The 22,216-nt window shown below is 50.3% G+C and overlaps 5 protein-coding genes across 5 annotated transcripts; 2 read left to right on the top strand and 3 right to left on the bottom strand.

The window, feature by feature from the left end:
• Nucleotides 1-907: 907 nt before the first annotated feature.
• On the bottom strand, nt 908-3,583 carry CDV56_109387 (DUF3824 domain-containing protein; the record flags this gene model as incomplete). The annotated part of the gene is made up of 4 exons (XM_026763006.1): nt 908-1,404; nt 1,471-1,797; nt 1,867-3,252; nt 3,307-3,583. 4 exons carry the CDS (start codon nt 3,581-3,583, stop codon nt 908-910), a joined length of 2,487 nt encoding a protein of 828 aa, XP_026618786.1.
• A 1,577-nt stretch (nt 3,584-5,160) lies between these two features.
• Nucleotides 5,161-12,940, top strand: CDV56_109328 (uncharacterized protein; the record flags this gene model as incomplete). Its single annotated transcript, XM_026762947.1, has 20 exons — nt 5,161-5,428; nt 5,493-5,532; nt 5,586-5,792; nt 5,857-6,650; nt 6,866-7,140; nt 7,442-7,789; nt 7,867-8,619; nt 8,677-8,959; nt 9,025-9,258; nt 9,341-9,571; nt 9,685-10,217; nt 10,286-10,448; nt 10,498-10,836; nt 10,906-11,023; nt 11,087-11,158; nt 11,206-11,321; nt 11,384-11,525; nt 11,615-12,184; nt 12,271-12,663; nt 12,724-12,940. 20 exons carry the CDS (start codon nt 5,161-5,163, stop codon nt 12,938-12,940), a joined length of 6,096 nt encoding a protein of 2,031 aa, XP_026618785.1.
• A 347-nt stretch (nt 12,941-13,287) lies between these two features.
• CDV56_109314 (uncharacterized protein) lies at nt 13,288-14,118 on the top strand (the record flags this gene model as incomplete). Its single annotated transcript, XM_026762933.1, has 1 exon — nt 13,288-14,118. One exon carries the CDS (start codon nt 13,288-13,290, stop codon nt 14,116-14,118), a length of 831 nt encoding a protein of 276 aa, XP_026618784.1.
• A 692-nt stretch (nt 14,119-14,810) lies between these two features.
• On the bottom strand, nt 14,811-16,963 carry hxt8 (putative MFS monosaccharide transporter (Hxt8); the record flags this gene model as incomplete). The annotated part of the gene is made up of 10 exons (XM_026762912.1): nt 14,811-14,973; nt 15,023-15,311; nt 15,414-15,553; nt 15,613-15,763; nt 15,864-15,919; nt 15,967-16,395; nt 16,460-16,650; nt 16,700-16,761; nt 16,826-16,853; nt 16,904-16,963. The coding sequence occupies 10 exons, from the start codon at nt 16,961-16,963 to the stop codon at nt 14,811-14,813; spliced, it is 1,569 nt and encodes a 522-aa protein (XP_026618783.1).
• Nucleotides 16,964-18,269: 1,306 nt separating this feature from the next.
• CDV56_109256 (60S ribosomal eL42 domain-containing protein) lies at nt 18,270-20,542 on the bottom strand (the record flags this gene model as incomplete). Its single annotated transcript, XM_026762875.1, has 7 exons — nt 18,270-18,309; nt 18,379-18,563; nt 18,627-18,719; nt 19,214-19,425; nt 19,535-20,116; nt 20,169-20,430; nt 20,480-20,542. The coding sequence occupies 7 exons, from the start codon at nt 20,540-20,542 to the stop codon at nt 18,270-18,272; spliced, it is 1,437 nt and encodes a 478-aa protein (XP_026618782.1).
• Between the last annotated feature and the right edge of the window lie 1,674 nt (nt 20,543-22,216).

Below are 22,216 nucleotides of genomic sequence, written 5' to 3'. Positions count from 1 at the left end.
GTATGAACTCCGGCCTGTTGTTCCCGGCCTATTTTCACTCGTATAGTCCTTGAATTTTGACCAGGAAAGGGCCACAGACCTGTCAAGTTTGGCTCCGGAAGACAATACACCTTTTATTTTCTCCATGGACTGTGATATCTCTCTCTCCTCATTTGGATCTCTCCCTGAATAAGGGATCGTCACTCCAGACTTTGGATCCGTTTGCTGTCACTCCTTTTGAGATATACCCTTTCTTTCCTTTGTCGAATAATTTCCCTCATCCTCATTTTGACCCGATAGGACCTTTTTTGGCCTGTTGGTTCAGGTTCACGTGTGATGACTTTCGATATATTCACGTCATGAAACGGCAGCAATACGGAAAAGAGCAAAGAGCATGGATTTTTTCTTCATATTGTCTTTATTTTCGATTGTGAGAACAGAAACATCGAATATGGGATGCATCAGCGCGGCGCTTTGATACGACTTTTGGCTCGATTCCTTGGCACATTGCGTCTGGCAGGGAGATTGTTTGATTAGAAAAGATGGGTTTAGAATCTTGGTTGGTGGGTGGTCTTTTTTCTTTCTTTCTTTTTTTTTTTTTTTTTCCTCGTTCTCGGAAGCAATCATGTTCATGTGTATGTGTATGTACATAATTCTTATCAATATCATGTTCGGTACATAAATCTCTAGGTTTGTCTTGACGATATTGTTCGGTTTGGCATTCTATATAGATCACATCATAACATTCACGCATAAGCAGGGTCATTAGGGCATTTCAATATCATATCAGGTCATAACATGTCAGGGTCGTAAGGTATTACAATCACAGCAGAAACACAAACAGAAAGCCACCCAATATTGACGGCAACGGGAAAGGATAAAGCAAAAGGGGTCATGAGAAAGACAAGAACAAAGGATACAAAATCCCCTAGACAAACACCCTATTGATCCCACGAAGCAATTGCTCGAACCGATCTACCAGCGGATCATGGAGGCGGTCGGCATCGTCCCGCTCTGGAAGCAGTCGGCCCTGCGAGTCGAACCGGTCAGGCAGGTCGATGGTGGAGTCTGAATCCGACTCTTGCGGATTGGAAGTACCATTGTCTTTGAAGTGACTGGGACGATCGCCCTTGGGTGGGGTGGGTTGAAACTGGGATTTTCGGGCGGTAGAGTAGGGATCGGAGGAAGAATGGCGGCGCCGGTGGGAAGAGGTGGAGGAACGATGACGATCGCGATGATGATGAGCAGTCAAAGAGTCGATGGTTGAGTCGCTATCGTCCGTTTCATAGCCAGGGTCGATCGGGCGCTGCTCCGCGTTGAGGTCAAAGGCAACAGACTTGGGCTGAGGAGGTTGACTGGCTGCGCGTGCGCGATGTCTGGTGTGCGGACGCGGCGTTCTCAGCGGGGACGATGGTTCATCTACACCTGAGCGGTCCTGGTTAGCGAAAAGTTTTCTTGGATGTCAGAGGTTTGATAAGTCCCTAGACCCACCATCATGCATGGGATACTGGGCAGTGGAAGGGGGAGAGTTCCATGCAGCACTCACATTCTCATCTGCCCTCCGGGGCCGGGGTGCGTACCGGTCCGGTCCTGGCTCGGGGGGATAACCGTAAGATTGAGTTGGAGGAACTGCACCTGGTGGAGGAGGGTAATCGGCCGGATTATATGGCGCGGCGGGAGCGGCGGGAGCAGGTGTGGTGCCGGGAGGTGGAGGGAAGTAGTTGGTGTTGGGATAGTACTGATTCCCTACAGGCTGTGTCGGCGGCAGGGGTGAGGGCGGGTATGGAAGGTCTGAAGGGTACGAGTCATCGTCATACTCTAGAAGGGGCGGTCGTTAGTCTACTGAATCAGCAGATCGTCTGCATACTTATTGAGAGCCCAACTTACTGGACCGGTCTCTCTCTCCATTCTTGTGCTCCCTGTGCTGCTTGTACTTGTGAGCAGCATAGCCGACTCCAGTGGCAGCCAAAGTGGCTTCGGCCAATTCACGAGAACGGCTGCGATGCTTGCGATGGCGGCTGCTTCGTCGTCGATGCGCGTCTCTGTCGGAATCAGAGGAGCTGGTGCTATATCTACCGCCTCGGCTGCGGCTGCGGCTGCGGCCACGGAACCCTGCTGCGTCCCTGGCTACTCGGTCAGAAGCATCCGAGTAATAACCCTGTTGGCTGGCAGGCCGGCCGTAGTAATGGGCTGCAGGGATGCTTCCGGTAACCGGATGTTCGCCGTACTCGATCAGACCAGCCGAATCGCGGCTGGGATCTGGGTAGATCTCGGACGGAGCCCTGCTTCGAGATCTGGAACGACGTCGCTCCCTCCGCTTCGTCTCCTCTTCCTTCTTCTCCTTGTTCTTTTCGTACAGCCCAGTGACGGCTGCGGTTCCCAGCCCGGCCGCAACGACAGGGAGCGCTTGTCTGAGTCGGCTGTGGGATCGGGACCCTTTTCGAGAGCGCGATCGGCTGCGAGCTTTCTCTACCAGACCAGCCACTGCGGCACCAGCCAAGCCAGCTTCTGCCATATGTTTCCGAAGCCGAGATTGGCTGCGTTTCTCACTCCCGGCATCCTTTTCGGGACGTATGGCACTGGAGGAGCGACGGTGTCGGGAGCGGCTTCGTCCGTCGGTATTCGACTTCTTATGAGCCAGAGCCAGAGCACCGGCAATGGCAGCGGCACCAAGGCCAATCTCAGTCAACGTCCTGGCACGCGAGTGAGAGTGCGAGCGGCTGCGGCTGCGGCTGCGACGGCTGTGGCGGCTATGGCTGTGGTAATGGTGATGATGACGGGAGCTGCGATCATCATCAAATGAGTGGGAGCGGTGACGGCTCTTGCTGCGGTAGTAATCGCGGGCACGCGAGGCAGCACTCACGGCAACAGCGCCCAAGGCGCCGGCACCGACGTCGTGGCCGAGACGGCTGAGTCCCGAAGACACCTCGTCACCTTCCTTCTTTCGATGGTTGCGAATCAGTTCTGCAGCGCCGATACCGACCAAAGCACCCTCCGCGAGGTGACGTCGATGATGGGGGTGATCCTCGTATTCGCGGGTCTCTTTGCGAATATAGACCATGCTATCATCGCTGCTGTAGTCTTGGTCGTCCCGACGACGACTGGTCTGGGAGACGGAGTCGCCAGGACTGAGCTCGCGGCGAAGGCGACGGTCGTCGTCATATTCGCGGACCCGGCGATGATAGTAGTAAGCCGGTTCCCGTTCTACCTCGGAACGCTGGACAACCTCATAGTCGGATTCACGGGGGTGAACAATGAGGGGGCCTCCTCGCGCTACATAAATTAGGGTTAGATCTACTCGACCGGAATTTGCATATTGGTACTCACAATCATAGTAGTCCCTTTCGGAGCGGTAGTCGTAAGGGCGCGAGTCATAGTCGATCTCTCGCTCGTAACGTTGCACCATGACGGGTTCCTCTCGCTCTGTAGAACGGCGGATTACCAATTCTCGATCACCAGTGACGGGGTCTTCACGACGGTAGACAAAATCGCGCTCTCGATCCTCCTCTGAAGGGATGACGTAACGCTTGATTGAGACGGTGGAGGAACGAGGCTCGTCCCACTCGCGATCTCGCTCGCGTTCTCTGTAAATGTAAGATGACATGAGGATGAAATTCTTCCACGACGACAAGGGAGATAGAAGTAAAAGTATATGGAGGTAGGAGATGGAGAGGAAAGAGAAAAAAGAGTTGATATGGCTGAAGGGAACGAAAAGGGAATGGAAGTGCCTGGAAGAGGGAGGGGGGCGAGGAAGGGAAGTGGGGTAGAATCAGTGCTGGCGATCAATCAGGCTGTGGGACAAGACTGACGGAAGACACGGGCTGTCGGGCGTCGAGTCAAGCGCCAGAGAGTGAAGAGGCGCAAGAGCTGCTCATGCGCTTAGATGAGCTGGGGCATGAGGATGTCCAATGATAGAATGTCTGATGGTAGCAGGGAATGAGGGGATACTAAGTATGAGTATGGGTTCTTGATGGGTATGACTGAAAAGATTGATGGCTCATGCACAACAAGAATTGAGAGAAGAGGGGAAACAAGATATATGAGACAAGGAAGATGATGTGATGATGCTGGTGGTAGATTCGATGAAAAGGAAGATATGATGATGATGATATTGAAGGGAAGAGGAGATTAGAGGCACATACAGTGTCTAGTAGTACGTACCTACCTTAGTAGTACTGCAAGTGATGAGGGACCAACACGAGACACGGCGATGTGACTCGCTGACTGACAGGCTCAGTCGATCTCACGTTGTCAATCTGGAGAATCAACCCTTGTCAAGGATCAGAAGGACAGTATCAATAAGATAGTTAGTACGTGGTAGCAGTCTCAAAGATCTCTATTAGATGGGCTCAGTATTTATATTGTGCTCTGAAACTACACAAGATCAATGGATCCTCTAATCATGACTTCATCCTTGACAAAGACAGTGGCTGAGGATTGCGCCCGAGAGCATCCGCTTTCTCCTGGTCGGTCCATTTAGCATCCATCATCTTGAATGTCGAGGCTCGTATTGGGCATTATTCAATGACGATCAGCAGACTTCTTTGAGCCTCATTCATCCTGTTTCATTCTGTTTTGATACGTTGAGTGTCTGGGACTGGTGGAGTGGAAGACTCGGACTTGATCCATGGGTGCCGTACTGCCTTGTGGATGGTACCTGACAGTGCCTGGGGTTACCACAGGTCCACTGTCCACAGCTCCCTTGCAAGCAAACCATGGATCTTTGATATAGTGAGATTCAGTATTTCATTCAGAGTCCTATAGTCAACAGGTTTACTCCTTCAGTCCTTCGGTGTGGGATGTGAACTAGAAGTTTCACCATTTCTCTGATAATAGTCCCGAATACCTAGGCAATAAGGACATGGCTTTCCTGTCTCCTGTCTCATGGTGGTCGCTCTCTGTGTATCTTTCTCCCATCTACCCTTTCTGATCATTTTCCTTATCCTCCTTCAACCCCCGACTGATTCACTCTCTCATCGGTTTCTTATCGAAATAATTAGATTGTCTATCACACCAGTCGAGACTACTATGATCTACCGTAGTATGTCTCCAAATTTCAGTGTTCCAATATTGGCTAGCGCCCAATGACAGGGGTGAACGATTACGGTTGCATCCCAGGTCGCGTGCATCGCCAACATTCTCTTCTCGCACACAGTGGTCTCCCACGATCGGCTGGTAACGATGCTTGAAGAGGCCTCTCCACTACTTGGTGGACAGCAGAAAGCCGCGTCGAGGTGGTCATCAATCTACTGGCTGTCCACCGTCGTCTTCTGCCTGTCCGCTGCGGGGTCCATTCTCAATGTACCTCTAACGCAACTCATCGAGGAAAACATCTGCAGTCGATATGCTCAGCAAGGTGCTCCGACTGAAAGGCACTGCAAGACTGACGAGATTCAGTCAAAGTTGGCTTATCTCAATGGCAACCTCTCCCTCGTGGAGGCCGTAGTCGGTACATATTACCCCCTGATTATCGACATTTACATGAAGATTTCGAAGCTGACTCGTTGCTCAAGGTCTTTTTGTTGCATTTCCATTTGGTGTCCTGGCCGACAAGTAAGAGAGACTTTCGAATTTGGTTAAGGGACTTGGAACTCACTTCTCCGCAGAGTCGGTCGAAAACCCGTCATTTTTCTATCGGTGATTGGAGCCTCACTTGCCTTGGCCTGGGAATTAGCTGTCATTGCGTTTCCAAAGGTAGTTCAAGTCCAGGCAATCCTGGCTGGTCCGTTGTTTACGGTAGTCGGGGGTGGAAACACAGTGCTCCTCGCTAATCTGTACTCGATCGCGTCGGATCTGGTGGCTCAATCAGACAGGTACCCTCTGACGGACACTGAACTGATTTCACTGAATTATGAGATAACTGACACATATGATAAGAGCATCCGCCTTCTTCCTGATGGCATTTTCCAGCCTAGTGGGTGCCTCTCTTGGCCCAGCGCTTTCCTCCAAGCTCATGGAAACCATCTCTCCTTGGATTGCGGCCTTCGCCAGTTTCTTTGCCAACTTGATCGCTTTGATTCCGCTGTTCTTCGTACCCGAAACACTGTCTATATCAAAACCGGATTCTAACCCCCCCGATGATAATTTCGATTCGGAAGAATCACAGCCCGACACTTTCAAGTTCCACTTATCTCAGTCCCTTCAACTCCTCATCGCTTCCCTCGAATCGCTCAAGTCTTATTCTATGGTTCTCGTCTTGGCCACATTTCTCACGGTCGTACCCGAGATCCTGGGCACTTCTCAGTTCATGGCCCAGTACATAAGCAAGCGCTTTGACTGGCCACTCGCCGAAACGGGCTATCTACTGACTCTCCGTGGGGTCATTCACATGGCCGTCCTGCTCTTTATACTTCCTCTGCTCTCCAAGCTGCTTTTGCGATATCGCAATCCAGCCGTCAAGGATTTAGTACTCGCACGTGCATCGGTTGTGTTCGCCGCTGTCGGGGCACTTTGCATGGCGGCGCCGCAGATAGGGGTGGTAATGGCTGGGCTGGCAGTGCATAGTTTAGGGTCGGGACTGGCCCCGCTGTGTCGCTCACTTGCAGCAAGCTATGTGGCACCACAGGACACGTCTAAGCTGAACACGGTAATTGGCATAGTTGAAACAACAGGATCGCTATTCGCGGGGCCTGCCCTTGCCTGGTTGTTTGAGACCGGGATGAGGCTCGGAGGTATGTCACTTGGGTTGCCCTATTTTGGTCTGGCAGGGTCGTTCGTCTTGTGCCTAATAGGTCTATTGCTTGTTCGGACTCCTCCCCTGGACGAGGTGAGGGACAGTGACTAGTTACGAAAAGTCCGAACAATGTGCAAGAGTTCAATTTCAGAGAAATTCGTCATTTCAATGTCCATGATGGTCCCCATGACTCAACCCATCTGACCCCTGTAGACTTCCCGGCATCTTCAGTCAAGCCACCCCAGTACCTTTCCCCTTCAATGCTTTTGAAGTCCTCTTCAAAGACCATTGTAGCAATGCCTCACAGTCACGGCACGTATGCGTCGTGCGAAAATCAGGACCGAATGTTCGAGCGCTTTGGTACCAGGTGCGGGATCATCCGCAATTGGTTTATTGGCGGGGTTCGTCAAGGTTTCATTGGCCAGGTTTTGGGGCGCTATCGGACCTCCGGCGGCGAAGCTCAGGTCGCAGCCTTGGCACATTTAGATGTTTATATAAATCCCAGGATACTGAATGACCTCAGATAAGGGATAGGACTGTGATTGCCCATACACATGCCATCTGACAGATCTCACTCACAAAGTACAATATAATAACCTCTATTAGGCTAAACTCCCATCCCCGATACTTAGCGGTCTACACCTGCATCGTAAAACTAGCACGGAGCCCACATTTATCAGGGTCTCGAAAGTCTCGAAAGACGATACTGCGAGCAGTTTGTATGGCGATAACAAAAGGTGCAGATCATTGTGCGAAGGGCGTTTGGCCAGCAGCTGAGCATTTTCGAAGACGCGTTATGCAGCCTTCTTCGTAGATGAGAGCATCTTCCTTGCTAATTCTCACCGGAATCTCATCGGCCCTCTCACTTCAACTTTCTATTCTTCGTTTTCCTGGCCTTGCGCCGGTCCCGCCATGGTGTTGACGTGGGCCACGGACGCATGTGACAATGGCCACTTTGGGCCTATCGTCGCTACAGCGGACTGTCGTGGGGGATTCGACTTCACTGTAATTTTCGAGTCCGATATCCTGAGCATCGTTCCGGCCGCTTGCTTCCTCCTTCTGGCATCTTTTCGTCTGCTCTACTTGTTCAGACAGTCACGGAAGGTCCTCTCTTCCACACTTCGAGTGGTGACACTGGTGAGTAATCCCACCTCCACTGCCTAAGGGAGGTTTCGATATGGAAAGCCGAGCCTTCTAAGATTATCTTGCGCTAGAGTGTCTCTGTGACTTTTGCAGCTATTCAGGTTGCATTACTTGTGCTTGTTGCGACACAGCACTCCGTTGGAGGGCGCACACTGCTTGCAAGTGCCGTTCTCGACCTATTATCGGCGCTAGGCGTTATACTACTTCTTGACCTAGAGCACGTCCGCTCAATTCGGCCATCTTTTCTTGTCTCTGTGTATTTGTTAATCACGCTGCTCCTTGATCTTGCGCGTGTGCGCACCGCCTGGCTGCTACCGGAGAATCAGGCCTACTCCGCTTTTCTTTCTACATCCTTGGCCGTCAAGCTAGTTCTCTTGGTGCTAGCCAGTGTTGAAAAGCAGAAATGGCTTCTATCAGCCGAGAAATTTTACTCCACTGAAAGTGTGAGCGGGCCTTTCACCCGAGGCTTATTTACCTGGCTGAATGGGCTGCTGTGGAGAGGGCACTCCGCGTCACTGGCCGGGGATGATCTCCCCGCCGTTCACGAGAAGCTTTTGTCTTCGGAGTTGTCTGTCCGATTCGCAGATACATGGTCCCACTGCAATCAGACTGGACAAAATGCGTTACTTTGGGCGGTGATCAAGTGTCTGCGCTGGGAAATGGTGGCGATCGCCTTCCCGCGGCTTTGTGTTGTGGGATTCAGTATTGCGCAGCCATTTCTCATTGGAAAAGTGGTCAGTGTATTACAGCGCACTGACTCTTTCTCACTAGACAGTAGCTATGGCTTAATTGGAGCCACTGCATTTGTCTTTACTGGGATTGCTGTAAGCTAGTTGCCATCTCGTCGCACTGCTGGAAGTAACACTGACATTCCTTTGCAGGTTTCTAGAGCTTCTTATGAGCACCTGGGATATCGTGCTACGGCAATGATCCGAGGCGGTCTGATGAGTCTCGTCTTCCAGCATATGATGGATCTACCACTGGGGAGCACAGATGAATCCAGTGCCATGTCGCTTATGGGCTCTGACATAGAGATGCTGGCCGAATATTTTTATTCGGTCGTCTGTGAAACTTGGGCAAATATCCTTCAGTTAGCACTGGCTACATGGTTGCTAGAAACCAAGGTCGGTGCGGTCTGCATCGCTCCAATTTTGGTAGTGATAGGTGAGTTCTGTCCATTTCCCCAACCAACACCCCGTCTTCTCCATCATCTGACAAGTTTAAATTAGTATTCACGGCTTCCTCCTTTGCTATGGGTAATGCTGTTTCCACTCGGCAAAAAGAATGGCTTCGGGCCACCGAGAAGCGGATCAACTTCACAACTTCCATCCTGGGTTCTATTCGCAACGTCAAGTTTCTCGGCTTAGCCGAGATAATGAGTTCCAAGGTCGAAGCATTGCGCATGGAGGAGCTTGAAGTCTCCAAGAAGTTCCGCCGGATCCAGTCACTTCGTGTCTGCATGAGTGCGTGCTTACATTCGTCCCTGTCCCGAGTCAACTGTCGTTGCTATGAATAGCCCATGATCGTACTGATACTTGATTCCAGTCAACTCCCCTATAATCATCGGTCAGCTTGCGGCACTGGCTGCCTATGCGATAGTAGCATTGCTGCAGGACTCTGGGGGCCTTGCCGTCAACCAAGCCATCACCTCGTTGTCGCTTATTAGCTTGATGATCACACCACTGAGCTACCTCCTGTTGGCGATTCCAGACACATTTGCTTCAATAGGTTGCCTGCATAGAATCCAGGACTTTCTTAAGAACCAGAATCGCCTTGGTGAGAGCTCCAGTCCCCGGCCATAACATGCGTGACTGTGCTCCGGTTTCTCCGGATCCTGAACCAGACTCTTAGTTTCTCAACGTGGGCTAATAAGACTATACTTTACACAGAGAAGAGACAGCTTCCCGAGTCCTTGCCAACTCAATCCACATCATTCAGCAACCTCTCTGGTATTGAAATGTCCCCGCTCTCACAGCTTCCACACAGCGAGAAAGATGTGGTCCTATCTCTACAAAATGTCAGATTCGGCTGGAAATCCCCCTCTGTACCAGAGACAAATGGTATCACACTTACACTGAAGAATGCCCCTTCTGGTAATCTTGTCATCCTTGTCGGTCCAGTCGGCTGCGGTAAGTCTACCTTCCTTAAGGGTCTGGCAGGTGAGACGCCCGTGTTGGAAGGGGAGCTCTTCGTGAGGTACCCAGACTTGGCCTTCTGTGAGGAGACACCATGGCTATCCAATTCTTCAATACGGAGTAATATAGTTGGTGAAGATTCATCGCCTACTTTTGATCCTGACTGGTATCGCACTGTTCTAAGCGCATGTGCACTGGATTTGGATCTTAAGAAGATGCCGGCGAGCGACGAAACACTCGTCGGCAGTAAAGGCTCTAAGCTGAGTGGAGGACAGAGACAAAGAATCGTGAGTGATCAGCCTTGTCTATACACCCAGAAAGATTGGGCCTCTAAAGTAAATCCTGGCGTGTATAGGCTATCGCACGAGCGGTCTATGCTCGCAGACGTATTGCTTGCTTTGACGACGTTCTAAGTGGCCTGGACAATTCCACAGCCCGAACTGTATTTAACAATGTCTTTGGCTCGGCTGGGCTCCTGCGTCAGTTAGGGTGTACTGTATTCTTGGCTACTCACAGCAGTATGTGTATCTCACTCGCAGACTACTGACTTGGCTAACCATATTTCAGCCTATTGTTTACCCCAGGCTGACTTGATCATGGTCCTCGGGGACAATGGCCAAGTGACCAAGCGAGGCAGCTATGCCCAACTTCGAGACGACATTGATGGCTTCATTTATGTGAATGATACTCAACCCACACAAGCAGATGAGCCGGAAGAAGGCGACAAGCCAACAGACGTGCCTCCGACTACCTCAGACACTTCTAATGCTTGTCCTTCCACAGATGGCAGTCGACAGACAACCGAGCTTGCTGTATACAAGTATTATTTTTCTGCGCTGGGTTGGTCACGAATCGCTGCGTTGCTTCTCTTCCTCATCACAGAAGCAGGTATGAGCGGGTTCCGCTGTAAGTTATAATGAGATCCCCGACCCGTACATTATTGGTCATGACGGCATGAGACTCACTCTTTCCAAGATGTATGGGTCAGCCTTTGGTCCTCCAGCAGTGACAATACTTCGCGCCTAGGCTACTGGCTTGGACTGTATGGAGCATTCTCTGTTGTCCAAGCCCTTGCGCTTGTACTTGCCGTATTGTGTGTTCAATATCTCTCTTCGATCAATCCGTGTCTTTGATGACCTCTCTAACCTGGTAATAGCTGGACATGGGTCATTATTGTCCCATTTGCCTCCAGGAACCTTCACACAACCGTGCTACGCACTTGCATGGGGTGAGTATTTCTAAATACTCGCTGCGATGATTGGCTAATAACTTTAGTGCCCCCTTGTCCTTTTTGTCAAGCCTCGAGACCGGAGTTCTAGTGACCCGTTTCAGTCAGGACATGAGGCTAGTTGACATGATCCTGCCTCGAGGTTTCATATCTACAGGGTTCCGTAAGTGCAGCGATGAGACTTGAAGAGAAACTGGACAATAATCTAACTTCACTGGCCTCTAGAGTTTTTCGGAGCTATTGCCCAAGGCGCCACTGCCATAGCCTCATTGCCCTACTTGGCAGCGGCTTTGCCCCTTCTCTTTGGAGTCTTGTATCTGATCCAGAGGTTTTATCTTCAGACGTCCAGGCAGCTGCGGCTACTAGAGTAGGTTGCTCTTATACGCTTTTCTTACGTTAATCTGCTTGCATATGTTTGATTCTTCGATTCACAAAACTAATGCAAACCATCTACAGGATTGAGCTCAAGAGCCCTCTTTACACCCATTTTATCGAGTCGCTGGCGGGAGTCACCACTATTCGCGCCTTTGCCTGGACTCATGCTACGACGAACCGAATGCTTTCTTTGCTAGACACCGCCCAAAGACCCTACTACCTTCTCCTGTGTATCCAGCGCTGGCTGAGTCTTGTGCTCAATCTGATTGTGGCCGGCATAGCAGTCCTTCTTGTCGGAGCGTCTGTCGCTCTTCGCTCTCATCTGGACCCAGGACTTCTGGGAATTGCCCTTGTCATGATGATGGATCTGGGACTCATTCTATCAGAGCTTATTCAAAACTGGACGTTGCTTGAAACATCACTGGGGGCCATTTCACGCATCAAAGATTTTGCCGAGGAAACTCCTCATGAAGAGAGTAACATGGCCATTCAGACTCATGATGACCTCTCTGAATGGCCGATGAGCGGTGTGTTCGAATTCGTAGACGCAGGAATTGCTTGGGACCTTGGTGAGAAGAAGCCTTTACTCAACGGCATTAACCTTCGAATTGGAGCCGGACAGAAGTTTGGTCTGTGTGGCAGAACCGGAAGGTAAGGTCAACTCCCATTGTGTCCTCGGTCGAAGTCATGATTTTTTGAGAATCGAAGCAACGGTCTGACAGATTACTACGAATTAGTGGCAAGAGTACATTGGCACTATCCCTCCTCCGTCTCAATGAGCTTGTATCCGGCCAAATTCTCATCGATGGACAAGATATCTCCTTGATGACCCGATCATCAATCCGACAGCGCATTAGCTGTCTCAGCCAAGAACCTTTCATTTTCCCCGGTACCGTCAGGGAAAATGCCGATCCACTGGGCAAAGTTTCGAACACGCAGATTGTTGATGCCCTGCAATCTGTGGGGGTTTGGAGCATCCTTGCAGCAAGCCACAGTAGCACCGACGAAGAGGTGCTGGATTCAAGACTAGATGAAAGCATTCTATCCCAGGGTCAAAAGCAGCTGTTCTGTCTGGCTAGAGCTCTGCTGAAGAGGAGCAAAGTCTTGATTTTGGATGAGCCAACGAGCAGGTACGTTCCCCTCTTTCTCATTCCATCCATTGCTTAATAGCTGACGAGGGAACCATGTAGCCTGGACCCTGAAACGGATGCCAAAGTGCAGAATGTCATACGGGAGTTGTTCAATGGCTGCACCGTAATCATGGTGGCGCATAGAATCCACACATTGCTTGACTTCGATCAAGTTGCTGTTCTGAACAGTGGTCAAATCGTGGAGGTGGGACATCCTCGTGATTTACTCGATAAGCCCAATGGGGAATTTTCGAAGCTGTTGAATCTCGAGTCGTGACATTCAGGGCTCTAGGGCATTGCTTTTCGGACTTTTCTGTTGCGACTGGATATAATCACTTAATAGATATTCACTTTCAAAAACTTGAGAGAACGCCCTTGATGAGATTTCCCATTATTCACCCTTTCCGAGCTCTCTATATAGAACCATTCTTTCTCTCTACTCCATCCAGCGAGTGGTCTCCAAGCTCTTCAACGATCCAAGACGAACCTCTACATCAACAGTGCCTAGGTAAGGACTCTATAAGACTGACGTCATTCTGACTGTTGCTTACCTCATGCTAATACAGGAGACGACTCCACGGTGTATGGAGCTGTGAGCAATACCCAGCTCGCGAAGATCCAGAAATGGTGTCTCCCTCCTCGGCCCAACTTGCACTCACCGATATCTACCCTCCCACCCCAATACCAAAGCCACAAGACTTCAAGACGGCGATTGAGAACAAGTCTAAGGCGCTCAGGGATGGAAGTGATGAAGATTCGTACCTATCATTCAGTGGCGTTACCCCACAACGTTTCGAATACATCGAGAGCCACCGGGACGCCCTTGGAGCGAAACGTGCACGCTTCAGCTATTTTGCTGATATTGAGACGCTCATTGTCAAGGTACCCTCTGAGCCCCATGAGAAGGCCCACGCAGGAATAGGAAGTGAGATCATGCTCCGTCTGAGAATGAACATGCGGATTGCCCGTGATGAAGTCTTCCCTGTTCAGTCAACCACATACCATGGAAGAGGGGGCTCATCTAAGGAGGCTGACTCGTCGTACAAGAACCTGAGAGTTAGATCTCGGGTTGGATCCTGGCCCCTCTGGGTGGTTGAGGGGGGCATGTCAGGGTCCATACAACGTCTCCGTGGAGACGCGAGCTGGTGGATAGACCATTCTGGTGGAGAGGTCAAACTCGTCCTCCTTGTCTGGATCCGCCCTAGTCGCAAGACGATCAAGATCGAGACGTGGGTTCCAGAACAAATACTTCCACTTTGGGCCAGGAAAGAAGACGATGAGGTCGAGATTGATTTTTCAGTCAATCCACCAATCTATCGAGGCCCCCCTGCCCTTGTTTTCCAATTCAGTCGACTTGTTGGCCGTCCTCCGGTGCCGCCCAGCGAAGGTGATGTGGTGCTCTCCCGGCTAGACCTTGTGAAATTGGCCAGGGACATCTGGCACGGCATTATTTAAGCAACGAGGATTCAGCAGGTGCAGGAAGAATGGTTAATTGCTTCATATCTTCTTGACTCGGATCAATAAACAGGTAAGTCTCTTGCGAAGAGGTAATACTGTTTTCGATCTGTCGCTAATAACCTGTTCAGGCTGTTGCCTCACAGCTCTGGTGGTTCAGTCGGCCATATCCCTTGGGCTCAATTGAAAAGTATCAGCCAAGGCATAGCCGGGACTTTCCAAGATCGTTACCGTGTTTGGTGGTGTCTCTATGCGTTCGAACATATGCTTGGTGTCGTGTCAATCCGAGATGCCATTTCCAAGGACCCCCTGCACTTTACTATCTCGGTTCTTCGACGGTTGCTTCTTAGCTTGGCTTTGTTTTTCTTTTTCTTTCTCTTAGATTCCTTCTTCGTTAGTCTGCTAGTTACTTCACTTGCAACCAATGGCCAGATTTCCGTATTCAGAGGACCGCACACTTAATCTGTACATCAATAGTACGTAGGTATGCCTTAAAAATGATGTCAATTTGACAGCAGATAGTAAGTCAAGCTGTAAGGTAGGTATATAATTTATTTCTGCTATTTCGTTGCACCCAGGAATACTCGAATAGTGTGCGGCCAGCACTTTCACAAGACCAAGTACTCTGTATTCGCAGACGCGTATATATCTCAAAGACTGACCATCAATCACAATCGTCCTGAAGCATAAGATTAAACCGTATCATCTCTTCCAGCCACAGCCACCTCAATTTGCCGAGAGTTCGGCTTAGCCTTCTCATCGTCGTCGCCTTGCCCGTCACCCCGATCCTCAGGTAGAATCACCTTGTCACCAAAAGACGCGGCAATCTCCTCGAGAGTCTTCTTCTTCGTCTCACTAGCAGTATATCAGTACACCTCCACCAAGTAGCTTAGCATCAACTCACGGGAAATAGAAATAAGCCACCACGAAAAAGAACGCCGTACACGCCACGAAGACATAGTAGTAGTTCTCGCGGATGTTCGCAAACGCACTGGGCCCTGCTTCGGTGACTGCACATGATCGGATGATCTTAGCCTTCCTGCTTACCCAGCGGGTAGAGTCAGAGTGAGGGAACAAACCAGCAACATTAACGATGAAATGCGACGCGGCCGCTAGGCCCATTACTTTACTCCGCAGCGCGATGGGGAGGACCTCGGCGCCGTAGAGCCAGGTTGTGCTGTTGAGCATGCCGTCTGGGATTGCTCAGTACGTTCTTTTCTTTCATTCCATATTGATAATTGGGACGGGATTGGATTGCACCGCGGGAGTAGGGAGGGGAGAGAGAAGGGACGTACAATATGTCACGACGAACAGGTAGATGCCCAGTATGGCGAAGCCCTTCCCGATGCGGTTGTTTGTGTTTTGGAATTCGCGCTGCATGACTGCGGCGTAGATTTCGATGAGGATTATGCCGCCTAGGCCGGTGAGGATCATTCTATGACACAGATGTGGATTAGTTTGGGTTAGGGAGAGATGGATGGCAGAGGTGGATACTTTCGGCGTCCCCATTGGTCGGTGAGGTATTTGGTTGTAAGGCAGTTGGTGAGGAAGGCGATTGTGCCGTAGACGGCGGCCAGGGCCAGGATGGTGTGCGAGTCTATGCCGAGGGATTTGTAGAGGATTGCTTTGTTGGGGTTAGTTTCGGCTTGGGAAGTCAGGTCAGGCAGGGTGTTTCACTTTGATAGTACTGAGTGTATGCCGATGTTAGTCGGGTCTCGGAGGGTGGTTGTACTGGAGGACATGACATACCTGGATGACATTCACGCCAGTCAGACTAGTCATCGTCTGCACGGCAATCGAGCTACATCCCATTAGTTGGAGCACCTCCATATTACCAGCAGCACTTACACCAGCACGCGGCGCCGGAACAGCCGAAATATCTCCCGGTAGGAAGTAATCTCCCGCTCCTTCTCGTAGTTGATCTGCGCAAGCATGAGCTCAAACTCCCGGTGCACATCATCCGAGGGGAGATCCCTCCGTATCCGCACGAACTCGCTGCGCGCCTGCTCGATCTTGCCGTTGCGGATCAGATGCCGCGGCGAATTGGGCATGAAGGTGACCAGTCCAACGAACATGATCACGCCCCAGGGAATCTGGATGCCCAGCGGCAGTCGCCATTGCACGGGCCCGTAGGGCGCAAAGCTACAGGCGAAGCCGACCCAGTTCGATGCCATGGTTCCGAATGAGATTCCGCAGCCTGAGATACCTCCTATGAGGCCTCGATAGCGTGGGTCCGAGATCTCGCTGAGGTAGATGGGTACAGTGGCTACCATTCCTCTGCAATTGAGTGAGTCGAGGAGATACTAGAAAATCACGCGAGGTCATGGGAAGGACTTCTTACCCGACGGCATATCCGGCAAGGGCACGACCGGCCAGGAACATCCCAATGTTGACTGATGCTGTTTGGATAGTCGTTCCGATCGTCACGACCACACACATCAGGGCCATGAAACGAAGTCGACCCAGTCTATCGCCGATTGCGGTCTGCGTGAGGGCGCCGACTGCCTCGCCGGCGATGTAAACGGCAACGACCTAGCCGTGTCAGATTGAATCTTGAATATTGCTGAGAATTTAACCATACCGCTCCGGTGAGGCCAGCCGACGGGTGACCCATATACTTGATCCAGCTTTCATGGGCAATAGCTGACGAAACTTCAGCGTTAGCCGCTTGCAAGATATCGATTCAAGTAGCGCAGCCCAGGCTTACTTGTTGTGGCAATTCCTGTATCAAAGCCCTGCTCTGTTGATTAGCACAGCTAACATACCATACGCATCAGAAACATACAAAAAGAAATGTCCCGATGGCCGCAAAAACGGCAACACTCAAGGTATACCACGCCGCCATCTTGCACAAACCAAGTTTACAAAGTCCGCAAGAATGTTCCGAGGTGCGAGATGCAGGACGACAGGTCTGTCGGACAGGCCCAGATCCCCAGCACCCACCGCCATTTATACGTCAACCTCCATCAATATCAAAATAGGCAATAGATTGGCGGATACTTGTCCGACAGCAAGCCGAGGGTGTGTAACTGTCAGTGCCAGGACCACTCGGAGGATGGCCGAGAAGCAGCCCCCATGGGGTCGCTCGATCTGGGGTAGATAATACCGAGTTTCGTGCGCCTAGCTTCAGATTCGTCGAAGGCTCGTCTCTTCAGCTAGAATGGACAACGTGGGGATATCCAAGTCATTCGTGGGGGTTCATTTGGTCGGTGGTTACTCCGCATCGTGTAGACCAATGGATGAGGTGCAATGGTTGTGCTAGCGATGAAAGACGTCACTTGCAAAGCAAATGAATCATGCTGCTGGAATTTCAGCTAGAGCTATTACCCCCTAGTATCTGTCAAATACAATGATCGGCAAAGATCACGGAGTAAGGGAGCAGCAAAGCTCTGATGGAGGTGGGGTGGGATAATCACAAGTCCTACTTGGTAGTAGAGAAGACGGGCTGCTTGTCTTCTTTAGGATAACTTCACGATATCAATGTCCGTAGCTTGAATGCGCAATAACAGTGAGAGTTGTCGTTGATATCAAGTCGGACAAAGACCGTCGGTCACCGGATCAAGGTGTGTTTGTGATAGGGGTGATCGAGAAATACTCGTTCATTTCTTAGTAGTACTTTCGTCTCACTCAGTCAAAAGACGCTGTATTTTGGAGATAATGAGACATGCATAGAACGAAAATATATATCCGAGAACGCGAGTATCGTTTCGGGTTGTGTACCTAGCAATGCCCATTGGAGCCAACAAGCTAGACTCGATCGAAACTGACATGATTTCCTTCTCCAAGTTTGTTGTCCTCAGACGACTATTCAGGTATAAGTCACATGAGGGGCTGTATGCTTGTTCTGCCTGATGATATGCGCTTGTCAGAGGTTCTCAGAGTTCAGTTGCTTCAGGATTTGACAAGACGAAACGGATATTGCCAGGGCGCATTGCCAAAGATTTTGCAAGAGTTGCGAGGCTAACACGACGGTCTACATGGAACACAAGAGCAATTCGTGAAGAGACTCATAATCTAGGAGTCATATTGTCATTTTGTGAATATGAATTCCTATTTTATTTTTTCCATTGCCAATGTCATATGCCCTCCGCCGGAGTAGTAGACCGGTCTGCAATGCACGAAACCCAGAGCCGAACAAGGAAATCGCAAATTTAGAAAACAAGAGCAGCACCCTTAGTCTTCTTGTCACCACTACACAGCGAAAAAAAGCGCGTTAGTATGTATGAACCAGACGTCACCACAGTCGCAGACTCAACGTACCCCAACTCGAAGTGCTTGCAACGCTTCAGAGCGAGCTGCTTCTTGGTCTTGCAGGCAGTGCACTCAAGACGCAGGACGATCTTCTTGGTGGTCTTGGCCTTCTTGTGGAAGACAGGCTTGGTCTGACCACCGTAACCGCTCTGCTTGCGGTCGTAACGACGCTTACCCTGGGCGTACAGGGAGGCCTAATCGATCCATCATCAGTGTCTGTGCCAACTCGTCTACCATGGCGTCTGGATTGTATTCACCTTGCCAGCCTTGTACTGGGTGACCTTGTGCTGAGTGTGCTTGTGGCACTCCTTGGACTTGCAGTACGTCCGGCGGGTTTTGGGAACGTTGACCTGGTGAGCGCAAGAGCTATCAGCAACTGTCCGTTACAATCCAATAGCCTCTTGGTGCTGCATGTTTCCGTGTCCTGTTCATCGGAGAATCCTGTCGAACTCGGCACCGGTGATCATAGGAAGAGATTGTTGGCAGAGCCTAGGTCACAAGTTCTTCTGGCGAGAGGATATTCGTCGGTATTTTCAATTTGATGCGCTGAGCCTTTCACTGTCCGGGCGTTCGTTTCATCCTCATCGCTTCGAGGAATATCCCATATTTTCTCATCTGAGTTCTGACGCATGAGACTAGTTCAATATCTCATATCCGAGCGAAATTTATCGTGGTTTGCGATCGATAGCATTTTCATCCTTTTTCCGTTGTCCGCAATTTCATCGTCCTCGAACCCGAACAAATATCTCGTTTCATCGCCAAGTACCGAGTTTTCGACAGAACTTCTCCGAATCTCCAGGATGGAAACAGCATGCGAGCACGAAAAACGCAAATATGTCCTTACCATTTTGACTGAGTTGGCCGGATCGCGAGATTGGTGGTCGTTGGATAGTCTCTTGTCGGAGAGGAGCGAGTCGGACTGTACGTGGGTTGTGGGATTTCGTTCGCTTAGGGCCCTGTTTCGGGTGGGCACTAACCGCTTCGGGTGTGTGTGCCAAGGCCGCTGGCTGCCCCAGGCATCATCTCCGTTATTACCATTATTCTCTTCGGATCGCCCTATCAATTTTGAATTCCGCATTTGTACGTCTTGTCTGTAAATTCCGAACTCAAATCTCGTGCGCAAATGCTTTCCCAACAAGCACTTTCTCTCCTTTTCCGTACCAACATGGTCCCTTGCAAAGCTCTAACCCCGTTTCTTCTCCCACAATCCATTCTGCTTCAGAAGATACGGTCCGATTCACTCGAGGCCAGTACTTTTCTTGGATTTTCTGGTTGATCTGCTCGACCTTGTCTACCAAGGCCGCAACGCGCTCACAACCAAACGCCAATTCCCCATCCACGCCCAACTTCTCAAGCTGAAACCCATCATGTGTGATGAACCTGGCAATCGTGATATGCGCCGAGGGTACTAGGTACCTAGGCTTCAGTTGTAATCCCGTAGCTGCGACCCCAGCGTACAGATCTCGTCGCAGGTGGTGATACGTATAATTGTCGTCGTCCGCGGCGCGACTCCATCCTGATTGCTCTCCGGAGGCAGGAACGAAGCTCAGGGCCATGGCTGCTGCGTCGAAGCTGACACTAGGCTTGACCAGCCGTGCCCGGTGGTTGAAGGTATAGTTGACCAAATCCGGAATCACACCACTTTGCTCTAGGTGAGAGACAAGAGCGTCGATCTCCAAAGAAGACCGGGAACTGGCCATCTCAAGGACAGTCATATGTAAGAAGTCGGGTGGTGTAAGCCATATGCCTATTAACAGTCAGTCATCGGCTTAGAAGACAGAAGCTGGTTGATAGCTCACTTGGCACAACACTCTGAATTTCTTTTTGAATCTCAGCAATAAAGTCCTTTATATGTTGTGGGGGTCGTGCGTAAAAGTTGAGATTGTTCCTGTGATCAACGAAAGGTGTCTGGCCGTCATGGCTGGATATAGTCGTCTGTATATGTAGCTTCTTCAGGATTTCATCGACCTGCCATCCTGTGAAGTTCGGACTGAGGATGTGGGCCTTGGACTTTGCATTCCTCGTAGACCGGTGCGCTTCATATTGAGCTTGAATCTTAGCCTATTTGGAGTCAACAACTATAAGTCCAGACGAGGCTGTGGACATTTACCGGGTTGCCTTGACACTTGGAGATCAATTCGTCAAAGGGGTTTTGGCTTGAGTCTTGTGCCATATTGAAGAAAGTGTCTTCAAAGGTTGGTGTCAATGGTTGAAATTCGGCCAAGCCTAGATACTGGTTGCTGCCAGCCAAAAATAGCAAAATATATACATGCTAGTACATGCATAGCATCAAGTTCACAATCAGCACTCTGCAAGTATAGAGACCAGACAACTTCAACCCTGCCCGTGTAAGCTACACAATAATATATGGAGAACATCATACATTGACATAAGTCCTATGTCAAAAAGCCAACAGTCTTTAAACGGACTTTCCATCGACTAAGAGACTGTCCTTCTATGCTGACTCTACGGAGTACATCAAACGTCCCCTTCCATTACTGCCCCACCGATAACCCCGCTACGGCGAAGCCTTCCGTCACCATCATCTCCGATCAATCACCGTCATCTCACTCTTGCTCGCCTCAATACTATTATCTTCGTTTTAGCGCGTTGGCTGCTATTTCTTGCTATTTCTTCAAGTCTGTGAGCTACATTTCACTGAATAAACCTGAAAATGTTGATCAAGTGAGTAGATCACCGCAAGTAGCGGGCTGATCAATCGTGTCTGGCACTGGGGACCTGGCCTGAGCTAACCGATGATTTACTATATAGAGTCCGTACCCTCACCGGCAAAGAAATCGAACTGGACATCGAGCCTGATTACAAGGTACATACTTATTTGTTGCATGCTCCGCTTCCCTTTCGCTGTGGACTCCACGTTGTCCGACAGCATCGTCTTCGCCGTGAACGGAACGAAAGAAGACCTGCACACTACATACCGAAGGATATTTGCGAAAGCATATACTGAGACTTGTACCAGGTGTCCCGGATAAAGGAGCGCGTCGAAGAGAAAGAGGGTATCCCCCCTGTTCAACAACGACTGATTTTCGGTGGAAAGCAAATGTATGTGATGTTACTATGTATGTGCTGTTGCAATTCGCTGACGATGTTCGCACCTGAAGGGCCGACGACAAGACCGCTTCAGAATATAATCTAGAAGGTGGCGCGACGCTGCATCTTGTCCTTGCTCTGCGCGGTGGCTGCGACGCTTAATGGGTTCCTTCATCACAGTTGACGCTATGGAGATCTACGCGAATAGATAATGAGCTGGAGCTGTGACACGCGTTCGATCGTAAAGCGGGGGAGAACTCCAGGACAGCATACGAAGTTTCGCCCATTCTATACCCCAGACGTGTTGAGCATGAGGAAGCGACTGAGAATTAGCTGTGACAAACGAAGTGGAAGAGCATTTGATCCTCGACTATCGCGCACAGCTCCTGCACACCAGGCGCTGCACAATGTCTTCTTTTCAAGCCTAGGCGTCTCTCTACTAACCATGTGAACGCATTAATGATCATTGAAGAATGTACACATATCAAGAGAAGGGTTGCAATCCCTTGTTCACTCGCTCCGAAAGCCGGACCGATCCTAAGCTTTAGACTAGTCATGCATCACCACGCTGTAGGGAAGTGTCCACGCTGTACCATATTTGTGCCAATCCCGTCGCGTCCCATCCAAACTCCATACAGATACAATGGCTAATCCCACGATGATCCCAAAAATGATCCTTGACGGAAATGAAAGAGCCGACCAATATTGCCAATGAATAGAAATGATAAGCCCTAATGAATGTCAAAAGTACGAGATGAAGATATTCGGAAATCTGAGGCTATGTATAATCAATCAG

Source organism: Aspergillus thermomutatus (genome assembly GCF_002237265.1).
Source record: "Aspergillus thermomutatus strain HMR AF 39 chromosome Unknown NODE_4, whole genome shotgun sequence".
Taxonomy (NCBI): Eukaryota; Fungi; Ascomycota; class Eurotiomycetes; order Eurotiales; family Aspergillaceae; genus Aspergillus; species Aspergillus thermomutatus.
The sequence above is the reverse complement of the archived record's forward strand: the minus strand, read 5'-3'. Positions and strand labels throughout refer to the sequence as shown.